The 13,127-nt window shown below is 39.2% G+C and overlaps 1 protein-coding gene across 2 annotated transcripts; it reads right to left on the reverse strand.

The window, feature by feature from the left end:
• Window positions 1–244: 244 nt before the first annotated feature.
• On the reverse strand, window positions 245–12,308 carry LOC133467083 (four and a half LIM domains protein 1-like). 2 transcript variants are annotated; one of them, XM_061751561.1, is made up of 7 exons: window positions 12,179–12,308; window positions 11,825–11,900; window positions 4,808–4,972; window positions 4,566–4,740; window positions 3,208–3,377; window positions 2,956–3,142; window positions 245–1,765 (listed from the first exon to the last, which is right to left on the reverse strand). In XM_061751561.1, the coding sequence occupies exons 3-7, from the start codon at window positions 4,961–4,963 to the stop codon at window positions 1,614–1,616; spliced, it is 840 nt and encodes a 279-aa protein (XP_061607545.1). In that variant the 5' UTR covers window positions 4,964–4,972; window positions 11,825–11,900; window positions 12,179–12,308; the 3' UTR covers window positions 245–1,613. The 2 variants fall into 2 exon arrangements, with proteins under 2 accessions (XP_061607545.1, XP_061607546.1); XM_061751562.1 differs by lacking the exon at window positions 11,825–11,900 and having other exon boundaries at window positions 12,179–12,299.
• Between the last annotated feature and the right edge of the window lie 819 nt (window positions 12,309–13,127).

The following is a 13,127-nucleotide window of genomic DNA, read 5'->3' on the forward strand; positions in this document are numbered from 1 at the left end:
TTTTTTAACTTAACACATTTTGTTAAAACAATCTATTCTAAAAGGTTGAATGCAAATGAATTGAATTTACCAGTAATCAAATTCAAATGAACTCTACTTAACAAATGGACTGTGCTGGATTAAAAAAAATGTTTTAGCCACTGTGGCATTATGCAGTATTAATATTTAATGCAGTGATTCATTCATGTACCACTAGAGGGAGGTAGGTAGGTAAATAGGTATACAAATGTAAGAAAAACACTGGTTTTAAGAATGTATGACATTTATTTATTTTTTTTCAGGATCGTAATTATAACAGTTCATATTACAAATACATGAGAACCAGCTGCAGTATAAAAACCTTAATTGCATAAAATAAAAGCTTATCTTTAGCTTCATGCTAACACTCAATGAATGAAAGAGACAACAAGCAATTAGCATGCACCATTATTATGATAAACACAAGTGGACTTAGATCACATAATTTATCACTTTCATTTGTTCATTTTTCCATTTTCATGTTCACAGAAATCGACAAATCGATAATCAGGTTGTACGAAAATAGGACCAGATGTTTTTTTTTTTCCACATTGAGTTTGTTTTAGTACTGTACTGCATATTTCCTCAAATAATGGCCAAGTTTAGTTACACAGCCACAGATGGGGGAGGCATCTTACTTCAACGGAGCCTTATTTTTGACAAATGCTACCGCTATATTAAAATATTTGCCAAGTGAAACCGAACTATCATGAAAATGCCTGTGAATATTCGCATTCATCGAGGTAATTTCATGATCAGAGCACTGAATCAATTGCAACTGGACTGTTTTGGCTGTCTTAGAAGACCTCTCATCCGAGCAGGTGTCATCAGTTCTATATTGAAGACCGGTCTAATACAGACTATAATGAAGAAAGGCATAACTATGGATGCACACAACATTTTGGCGCACCCTCGTGTCGCAACTGGAATTCCGTCCTCATAATGGAAGATTATTTTGAATACTGCGCTTGGAATTTAAGACACTTCAAGTCATCTGAGAAACAGTTTACATGCTTCGGTGGGGGGCTGCTAAAATAGTCCTATATAGTCAACATAAGAAATAAGTCAGATATTTCAGAGATTAATTTCGTATTATAACGATAATAAAATTGCATATTTTCAAGTAAAAGTGTGACTTTTCTTGAAAATACTCAAGAGATGAATCTTGAGCAATCTACCTTTTTCCTCAAGAATAAAGTTGTGTGTGTATATATATGGTGGCTTTTATTTGAGGAAATATGGTATATTCTTTCATCTGTATCAGAGGAATATGAGGTCAAGACTTAAAAGTTCTCTTGTTGTTTTTCCAAAGGAGGACGTCTTTATTCGTTAACTGGAATCCAACCGTTTATTGCCAACGACGAATCTATTCGTCGAATAATTTGTTTTTGAGACCAGCACAGCTTTTGAGTAGGAGATAAAGATCAGGGGGTGAAACTTGGATTGTCAAGTCGATTATGAGGGAGAATTGCATCTCTAAAACCTGGTTAATGTGTAAAAGGGGCAGTCATTGAAATAAGGACATCTTTAACGCCATCGTTTAAGCACAGCCCATTGACAAAAGCAGGTCTGTAGAACCGAGAGGTTTTCGTTATCTACTTGCCGCCGCAGTCGGAGCACAGGATGTCGCGGCCTTTGGCCACAAAGGGCGTGTTGGCCAGACTGAGGGAGCATTGCTTACAGTTGAAGCAGTATTCGTGCCAGGAGCCTCCGTCATAGCTCACCACGTTCACCCCTTTGCCAAAACCTGGGCGGAGAGGAAAACCATCACAAAAGAGAAACTTTTGCAACGACCCACATTTAGAAACATTCATGTCAGCTTCGATTAAGACTCTATAGTCAAAATAGGTGGGAATGTTAGTGTGAATGATTTCCACGAAAGACAGATACTGTACACATTCCATTAAAAAAAAAAAATCTGCGATTTCATAATGGGGGTGCGACTGATGAACCATGATATTGTAAGTAGGGTTTCAACTGTACAGTGGTGCCTTGACCATTGAGTTTAATTCATTCTTTGACCACACTCGTAACTCAAAACACTCATTATTCTAATCATCTTTCCCCATTGAAATGAATGGAAATGCCATTAATCCATTCCAGCACCCCATAAAAAACAACAAAATGTTGTAATGTGTTTTAACTAAAAAATCAGCACTCTACAGTATTGAACTTTATAAACCCAAACAGTTAATAAGATGATTAATCTGAATGCAAAGAATACATGCAAACATTCGAATTTGGTTAATTTAATATTTTTTCATACATCTAGAACTGTTGGTGAGTCCCCACGTAATGTTAAGTGTTGAAAATGGCTTGTTCTCTTTTACGATGCAGTGTTAATGGCTCAACAAACGTGTTTGTGTGGATTCCGCCTGATGTATATACACAAAGTACCATAAGTCATTGTTCGCAGAGAATAACGAATATATGCCTGTGAGTATTGTTATACCGTATGTCTCATGTTTGTGTTCAAATATCCGTTGATTGAAGGGTTATAACAACGACATCAATGCTAATTTTGTTAGCCCATCAATGGTTTTTTTTTTTTCTTGTGTGTTAGCATTAAGCTAGCAGACTTTTGTCAAACAAAGGTATATGCTGTTTGGTTAAATACACATCGTGCCATTGTCTTTGTGCTATGTTTAGATTTCCAATAAACTCCAACTGGGAGTGGCAATAAACTGCTTCAAGCTACATTGTTGCATTCAATTCAAGACAAAACAAATTGCCCGAACGACGGCTTGTATCTCGAAAAACTTGTTAAATTGGGTCACTTGTAGGTCAAGATTCAATTGTACATACTTATTGTGACATTTTTATGGTGTGCCGTGGTGAGATTTTTTCTAATTTAAAATATTTGCCTTGCTCCATAAAAGTTAAAAAAACTGATCTATTAAACACACTCAAATATGAATGGAGGGGAAAAAAAGGAACCTGTGATGGCCATACGGCAGCCGCTGCATTTCTTAGCCACGGTGGTCTTGTAGCAGTCCACGCAGAAGACCTGGTCCTGGTGGGTGGTGAAGCTGGACCCGGCCAGAGGCTTGGAGCAGGAGCTGCACACGAAACAGTGACCGTGCCAAGGCTGCTCCTGGTAGTTGACTCCTCCGGACATTATTGGCTACAAAGGAATCAACATATTCACGCTCAGTTTTGATTCCAACTTCTCATGTTTTCATTGATTACTTTTTTGCAGGAGACGCAGATCTTTGCAAACTTGTTGTCGTAGCAGGGACTGCAAAAGACGTCACTTTCTTTGGCGATGAAGCTCTGCGACGCCATCGGTCGCTTGCAGTGGCAGCAGATGAAGCACTCGTCGTGGAACGAATTGCCTTTATACTCCACACTCTCCGTGCCTGTAAATGGAGATGACACATACAAATGGATTAGAACAATGATTCTCCAAGTGTGGTATGGGTACCAACCTGGCTTGAACTTTGTTTAATCCAGTACAATACATTTTTTAAGTACAGTTGATTTATACTCTATTTAACTTTGAAGTACAATATGTACGATGACAAAACAAAGCAAAACAAACCGGTCAGACGATTTCAATCCCAATTTTGAATTTACAAGTATATAAAAGGTCCCATATTTTGGCTATTTAGACCTCTATAGAGTGACTCTCTAACATGGACTTAGTAGAAAGGTGTCAATTTCATTTTAAAATAAACAAAACAAAAAAACCTTGGTACTGTCATACGAGTGCCCAGAAAAGGCCCCTCTGACAGCTACTTCTGTTTGACCCAGTTTTGTATCCACTTTGTTCATACTTGGCTAAGACCGTCCCCTTTCCTCTGATTGGTGGCCTCAGTGTAGAAGACCAACTTGTGAGAGCACACGTGTTTGTTATGTTGACAGCGCTGGCTCGCGAGCGGAGAGTTAGGTGGAGATCTCTGCTAGTTACGGAAATTAAAATTCCCCGATTTCAACGTCTGTAACTCAGGAATCCGTGGGCAATTTTAATTCACATTTCACATGTTTATTGAGGCACCATATAGCTAATATAACATCCCAAATAGTAGAAAAAGTTGACTTGGTAAAATAAGGGACCATTAATACAGAGACACCATAAGATATGAGTTTAATTTGTTCCTTGACCACACTTGTAACTAAAAACACACAGTATTTCAAATCATATTTCCCCAATGAAATGAATGAAAATAACAATTCGTTGCAGCCTCCCAAAAATACAACCAAAATGTTTGTAATGTGTTCATTAATAAGAAAAATAGCACTGTAGAATATTGTACTTTATTTTAAAAAAGTATTATATGAGTATATACGTTGTTTATTGCCACTCCCAGTTGAAGTTTACTGTCAAACTAAGCATACAACTAAGAGAGCTACACACTGTGTACTTAAATTAGCTTATCTTAATGCAAAAAAGCAATGCAAAATGCCATTGGCGGGCTATTGAATAGCGTTAGTGTCCCGGAGTTATAAACTTTTCAACAACGGAAATTTGAAAACAAATGGAGCATTTGCTAGTTTGCCTAGGTTTTCTTGTACCAAATGTCTACTGTACATGTATTGATTCTTACCAGCGAGTATGGGTTTGTAGCAGGCGTGGCAGCGTGGAGCCTCTTCTCTGGAGCAGCACTTGCCACACAGGATGCGCTCATCCTTGGTGGTGAATGGCTCCTTGGCCAGCGCTTTGTAGCACTTGGCGCATCGGAAGCAGTCCTCGTGCCAGTAGCGGCCCTTGTGGCTCAGCTCCTGATGGGTGTGAGTGTCACATCCAGGTGCCAAATAATACTGCATGATTGCATGTGCGTGTAGACACCTTGGATTCCACAGAGATGGGTCGGTGGCACTCGGCGCAGCTGTTGGCGCAGAACTTGGTGTGGCAGCGTACGCACACTGGCCGGCCCTCATTGCGCACAAACCTCCTGCCGCCGAGGTCCTCGCGACAGTAGAAACAATGCACGCTAGCTGCCATTTTTCATCTCTGAAGCAACAACAAAACACAAGAAACAAGCTTCAGTCAGATCCGGATTTCAGTCACAAGTTTGACTTATACAAGTACAGAAGTTCCATATTATTTTCTTCAATTAGTGCCCTACAAAAGGGATTTGGGGTCTGGATAAATAGCCAGCTCCTTGTTCTCATGGTAACAAAAGCGGTTCTTGCATTGGTACACCACCTTCACCTGCACAAGGGTGGCTCATTTGCATGAGACAGGTCCACCACCTTAACTAACTTCTTGATCCTTTGGGTATATTTACAAAAAGCATGTCAGACATTTTACTAAGACATCTGGGAACCGATTTAATTATTGATTAATCAATCATCCTGAGTAATGCCACGAGAGTATGCCGCAGATATTTACACCGAACACGAGGAGTGATCGCACCTCACACACCAGACTGTGTATGCATTTTGCTGTTTAACAATTTGTAGTATTTCCGCTATTTTGGTTGACAACATTACAAGAAAACACATAATGAGCCACTCTGTGATATTAAAGGTGAGTCACCAATTAAATTGTGAAGCACAGGAATGCTGTTGGGTGCGACTGGTGAGCCGGAAACACTAATTACAATTCTTATTTCATACATAATCGCTACACACTGAATGGATAAAAAGTGGGTGTAGAATGGAATGTAGCACGCTTCCAACCAGCTCATTCCAAGTGCAGGAAAAGTGATGGAATGTCGCGTGCTTATTTTAACTTTATGACGGGTGGTGCAATTTCTGCTCCAAAGTAAATGACATGTTTCTCATCCAGTGTTGTATGATATACCAGCAGCAGCCAACAGAGAGCAGTGTACACCCCATACCATTGAAAACAGACGTTTCTCTCTTTTTCTTCCCTCCTTCCCTTATTGATTTATTTAAAATGATTAAAAAGTCTTAAACATTATGAAATATTATTAAAACTTATAAAAAACAGATCATTTAAAAAAATATAAAAGTTTTTATCCTCTGGTTCAATCGCTTCTGTCCATTTGGACCAGAGCCTCCCGCCACATGAACAGCTTCTTCCCTTCGGCCATTGGACGCATGAACACTGAATAACCTGGTTCTTTGTCACCAATTAAAACTTCACTCCTATACCAAATGCTTATTGCACACTTTATTTTCCTCCTTCTAATTCTAGTTATATTTGAATATTATTATATATATATAATTACCCTCTATTTTTCATCTTGCGCCATCATGATGGAGAGAAAAAAATCTGAGTTGTGTATGTATACCTGTCACTGACAAAAAAAAGGATTTCTCATTCTGCGTTTACTCAAATATCACCCACATCAGGTTCCCATTGGCCTATCGTGAGAAATTCTCCAAAAGTACAGTAATGTGTAAGAGTGTACATGCATTTGTGTGAATATACTGTGTGATCACATAGAGAGGTGAATGCATGAAAGAATGCTTGGTATGGCACATGTGGTCAGATCTGGACTATGTAGACAAACCAGTCTCTCACGCACGCGGGCGCGCACACACACACAGACAGACAGACAGGGCCACTCCCGAGAAAAGAAAACCCACAAACCTCATGGTTACAGCTGCATGCCAGCACACACTCACAAGGAACCTGTTGCTTATAAACCTTTAAGCAACAGTACAATATTTGAACACAAACAATGGAGTAACACATGTCAGACTGGCAATATGAAAGTACTCATAGGCATTTTTTTTTTTTTTTTTTAGCTTTTTCGAAGAATGGGTCAAAGGCTTAAAGTGTTATAACACCACTTGTTAACAAACTAAAAAAACACTTTTAAAACTCATTCAGTGCCATTGACGGATGATGAATTCAAATATCCATGTTAACATGGAGGCCTGGCAGTGAATGAGAGGTTATTTTTAGGTAAACCTATGTGGTTATTTTAAATACATAGTGTGCTGTGATTCTTAATCATTTTTGTATTTCCGCTGAAGAATGTCAGAGACCTTTTATTAAGACACCTGGGAAGTCTTTTAAATTGCAAAATAGATTGCATTGCAAGTCAAGTCACGTCTATTCAGAATCAGAATCAGAATCATCTTTATTTGCCAAGTATGTCCAAAACACACAAGGAATTTGTCTCCGGTAGTTGGAGCCGCTCTAGTACAACAGACAGTCAATTTACAGAACACTTTGGAGACATAAAGACATTGACAAAAAACAATTGTGCAAAAAGATGCAGAGTCCTCTAGCACTTAGAGCAGTTCGAATGACTAATATCTCAATAGTCCGGTGCAATGACCATTGTGCAAAGGGCGCTGAGACTTCAAGGAGTGTATGCGGTTTAAAGTGACGAGTAGTGCGATAATCTGGGACAAAGGTTGTGCAAATGTTACGGATACTCCTCAATCAGTGTGCAAATGGAACAGATGCTACTCTGGCATGAGTGGCCAGTATATGCAAATAGTGCAGCATGGCGAGACAACTACAGTGAGTGCACGAGTAATACATAATTGGCCCCACAGAAATGTGACAACGAACTCAAGTCAAAAAATTGCCAGCTTGTTGTAATGGAATTATAGGTTAGCTGTTTAAGAAGTTGATCGCAAGAGGGAAGAAGCTGTTGGAATGTCTACTAGTTCTAGTTTGCATTGATCGGTAGCGCCTACCTGAGGGAAGGAGCTGGAAGAGCTGGTGACCGGGGTGCGGGAAAGACTTTTAATCACAAAAGAGTCTCAAAGGGCTTCACGGGCCCACAGTTGACAGTCTTCTTTAAACTTGACTGTACGGTTCGTAAATAAACTTCCTGATTTTCAACCCTCTACCTGTTGTTTTCTTCTCCCATTAAACTGTGTAGAGCAAAAGCAATGCACAGGTTGCAGCCACATAGAGAGCCACGCAGGTTGACATAATAACAATAGCGCCACCAGCGTGATAAAGAGACGCCAATCTGGTGTGGGAACTATTCGCTGACAGGAAGCCAGCCGGGAATTCCACGCAGGTCGGAGGGAAAAATAAATCACGTTTGGGGATGTCAGCCAACAAGTCTCAACTTTTTTTTTTCCTCGCCCCTTGTCATAATAAAGCTTGTTTTTATAGCAGATACCGATCATTATCATGCACTGCTAAGTGTTAATGAAAAACTACTAGTGTGCCAGTGTGTGTGGTCCTGGCTTGTATTAAGGAGGGTAAAGCGCGTTAAGTGGGAAGAAAATGATGCAGCTGACTGCTCTGTATTTTCCTACTTGGGCATGTAATGGTTCTAAATATTGATACAAGATACATGTTGGATTTGGAAGGAAATTTGTCCTCAAGTCTGATCAATCAGGGTGCCCTTTCTCATGCAGTTCAACTCCATTAAATCCACACCCGACCTCGAGCCATCTGACACCGTACGGGTTTTTTACATTTGTCGGCACGACATCTGCGTCGTGCCCACGTGTTGGCATGAGCTTATCGGCCAAGAATGTGCTGGAACACAGAAACAGGAAGTCTCCGTTGCAAGAGTGTTGGCATGGTACACGCTAACACACACACACACACACACACACACACGCGCTGTTACCAATGCAATTTTATAATGATATTAAATAATTTTACCATAATGAAGCAAATAGTGGGCTTTGACGTTTATTTACGCAACTGCAGAGAGTACCAGGCATCTATTAGTGGGGAGGCCTTTATTTTTACACACTCTTTTCTATATTCATATTAAATTAATAAAAAAATATGAAAATAATATTTCCATACAGTGGTGAAATAGTGGCAGGAGGGCATCTATTACCAAGGGTAGGCTTTTATTAGTACAAATGCATTTTTTACAATGATATTAAATAATAAAAACTAATTCAAATACAATTACCGTATTTCCTTAAATAGCGGCCAAAGGGGAGTTTATTTCTTCAACTGCTGACAGAATCAGGCAGGTATTAGAGGGAGGACAAAATCTGCACAAATGGGTTTATATGTATTGTTTTTCTTAATAACTCCCTATTTTTTATTTACCCAACTGCAGATGGACATCTATTAGAGGGGAGGCCTTTCTTTTTTCAAATGCCATCCACCCATTTTCTGAACACTGAACATTTTCTGACACTACTGTAGTTGGTTGTCACAATACCAACATTTTGACTTTGATACGATACCTGCATAGAGTACCCCAATAGTCGTACTGGAATAATACCACAGTAAAAAGTAAAATATCACGAAAAACAGTGCAATCATAGATGATGGAGAAGTGTTCACTATCTGCTGAACGCCACAGAAGCACTGGTACTAAAAATACATAGTATCGTTTAATTTTTGATGGCGAGGTACTGCAATACTTTTGTAGTATTGGCATCCCGTGCAATCGTACTTCATCGTCGTACAAAACCAACAACTACTGGACAATATTTGATCGTACGGTTGACTCAACATTTCTGCTTCTCAAACTGTTTTTGTTTCTGTATTTGGCACCAACAAGACCAATTCCAGCAAGTGGAATAATGCAGAAACGAAAGAAAGCAACATAGCGGCAAAGATTTTACCAGCTGTCTATTACCAATTTCCTTTCATGTTAATATCCACCACATTATCGGTGTGTGCAAACCAGCCACTACTATAACATAAAAGAAAGGCCTTTAAAACATTACAAGATGAGCGACTGCATGCGACATAAACTACTGTCTTGAGGGATTTCGAACTGTACAAACTATTCGACATAAATCTCAGTGCCCCAGTCCAGAATCTACGTGTTAAACACTCCTGCCAAACAAAAAGCCGCAAATAGAAAAACAAAATGTACTCTTTAAGCAGCAGATGATTTAAGTGTTACAGCAGAAAGCTGGGTGCGCTTCCACAAGTCTTGGAAGGGATGTTTGTGAGGGCTGCAAAACAACTTAAGTGATCCGAGGCAACAATTTTTACAGTCTGTGGAAAAGCTTGGCTATATTTACTTGAAGAATGCTTGATTTTTGGAGCGTTTGAAAGAGCTTTCTGAACACTGGAACAGTGGTACCTTGACTTGCGAGTGTATCAATCTGTTTTTTTTGCCATTGCCAGTTGAAGTTTATTGAAAAAGTAAACATGAAACAAAGAATTACCCATGAAGTATTCAACCAAACCACATAACTCTGGCGAAAGTCTGCTAGCTTAATGTCAACACATAATGTAAAAAACCATTGCTGGGCTAACGAAACTAGCATTGATATTACGGTGGTTATATTTGAACACAAACAATTGCAACACATGCAGACAGAGGATATAAAAATACTCACAGGCATATATTCTTTATCCTCCGCAAAAAAAATTAACAATATTATTACAGCTTAGTGGTGACTGTCTTATTGTGTTTTCATCATAAAATATACTGTACATGTAGTATGCCTGCATGTATTTATAGAGTGGACCCCTGCATACTCGCGGTTCAGCACCCGCGGATTCACCAAATAGCAATTTCTTTCCCCCAATTCTTTCTTTCTTTAATTTTTATTTTATTTTATTTTTTTTGGGGGGGGGGGGGGGAATCCCAACCCCACCACTTATTCAAGAATTTTGGGGGAGTTTATTAGATTTTTTTTTAAAATGCAATTCCAACGCCCGTCAACTATCAACGGATTTTCGCTATTCACTGTCCGGCCTGGTCCCTATCCCCTGTGAATAGTGCCGCTCTTCTGCACTGCTTTTTGAGGCCAAGGTCTGCACACCAGAAAGAGTGACACAATGCCTATTGTGTCACTGTTTAATTCTTTGTTATATTTAATTATGTCATTATGTGATGTTTTTATAAAGTACAATACTGTAGCGTACTATTATTAAAACATAAAAAAAAATGTTGGTGGTTTTTTTGGTGGCTGGAATGGAATAATGGCATTGATGATTTGAGATACAAAGGTTTTGAGTTACAAGCGTGGTCATAGAACAGATTAAACTTGTTAGTCAAGACACCACTGTATAATTAATGGCTCCGGTATATAATCTTAGCAATACAAAATGAAATAAAAGAGGGTTTCATATAACAGGACTGTAATTGATCCTGAACTCTATTTTTGACAGCAGTTTGAGCCCAAAAATCTTGACTAAAGAATAAAAAAATGTTTTGTTTTGTTTTGTTTTTTTAATAACCGTGGCTGTAAATTCCAGAACTGAAATCAATCCAAGTTCCATGAAATTGTATTAATTTATCCACTACAGTTTATCTTAGCTTGAACTGCTTCCAGTATATGTAAATGTTTATTTATTATTATTTTTATTTTTTTGTCCAATCAGATTCCAGCCTCTTTGTGTTGCCATGTCAATATAAGCTGCGCAGGGCCTTCAGAATTAGTAGTGCCAGGCCTGGCCAATGTAACTTCAATTTTAGTAGACGTTGTCCGATCACGTTTCAATAGAAGTCCCATAAAAAGCGATGCACTCACTTAACTACATTCGCTGACATGGAGCTCGACGTGAAGCCGCAGAAAGTGGATAAAGTTTTACAACGCTGGGATTTAACCTTTCAAACAGGCTCAAAGAGGATCACTATCACTGCTGCTTCGACACACTGAAAGTCATTCATGTTTCTGCTATTATAAGAATATGACCACTGGCTGTGGAATACCCTTTATTCGATATACGTTTTTCTAGGGTACTTGTAACGCTTTTTTACGGTTTTGACTTTTTATTTTTTTTATATAGGGTTATTTTGGATTGCAACAAGTCTGAAGAACTTCCCTTGTGTACAGTACCCATGAGCGCGCACACACACACACACACACACACACACAAAACAATAAATTGCTGTAGAGGAATGTTAATTGAACTTTCTGTGCATTTTCTTGGCCTTAACACTTCGATCAGTGAGTGAGGAAAAGAGGAAACTTGCTAACTGGAAACAGATTGCAAGGCTTCCAAAAGTCACACACACACGCACACAGAATTACTTACAGAGACAACGCCCCATGCAACAACTTTTAAGGCTTGTTTCCTCTTTAGATTTCGGAGGGTTTTTTGCCCGGCAAGTCTGTAAGAAATCACAAGATGCGTGAGACAATGACGTCATCATGATGATGATGATCATCATCATCAGAGAACAGTAGATTATTACCGACAGAAGTACATGTAGAGAATTGCTCTTATCCGTTTAAAATATGAATAATGTCACGTATCAAAAATAAAGCACACACGAGTATGTTCCATCACACGCGTACGCAAAGTAGCGCACCAACTTTTCCAACAAAACACACGTCCTTGGTTTAGTCACGTAGACGTGAACATATTTTTTGTGGTCCTCCATCTTACCGGGTGAAGGTCGCGAGTCGCGTGGCGACAGATGCGCGTCTCGCCGTGGGCGTCGAGAAGCGACGGGACCTCCGACCTCTGCGTAAACAAGTCTGGTGGTGGCTGGCGTCGTCTGTTAGACATAAATAACCAAGCCGAGACCGGATGTTTGGCGTCCGACTTCAAAATAAAACTACAATGGGGACTTCCTTGAAAAGCACTTTCAAAAGAATACAAATAAAAGGAATCATTTGAAAATGTGGTCAGTCATGTTAGTGCAAGTACCATAATATTAATGGAACTTGATTACTTCCAATTACTTTTGGATTATTCAAATACAAAATATGCTAATAAAGAAAAAATTAATTAATTACATGGGGGGTGGGGGTGTCTTTCCTGTCTTATAATTTATGAATGTTTAAAATGCATTTTTTCCAAACGACCTAGTGTGTATAAATTGGGGGGAAAAAACACTAATTAATCTTATGAAGGAAAGATTTACAATTAGTGTTAACTTAAAATCGTTTGTTCCTATTTGGAGTTCTTAATAACTTGCAATAAACGAGTGAAGATGAGTATTTTAACTTACACGCTCATACTTTGTATTGAACATGAAGTGAAGAATCAAAGATTTGTGTGTCAAATGTTCGTACGTGATTGGCTGGCGATCGGTTCGGGGTGTACCCTGCCTCCCGCTTGAAGATAGCTGGGATAGGCTCCAGCAGCCCGCGACCCTACTGAGGATAAGCGGTGAGGGAAAAGGATGGATGGATGTTCGTACGCACGATTTAAGCACACATTTGTGCGTATTCACCGCTTGTGAATGAAGCGCATTCCAGCAAACGCGGTACTCCGTCGTAAACCGAGGACCAACCTGTAGTGCGGTTGTAGTGAACTGCACTGCATCATAGTGAGCTATTTGGTCATATTTGGTGATTCAGCTTCAAGAGAGGTATACGCACACAGTTCT

The sequence above is a fragment of the Phyllopteryx taeniolatus genome, chromosome 17 (assembly GCF_024500385.1).
Source record: "Phyllopteryx taeniolatus isolate TA_2022b chromosome 17, UOR_Ptae_1.2, whole genome shotgun sequence".
Lineage (NCBI taxonomy): Eukaryota > Metazoa > Chordata > Actinopteri > Syngnathiformes > Syngnathidae > Phyllopteryx > Phyllopteryx taeniolatus.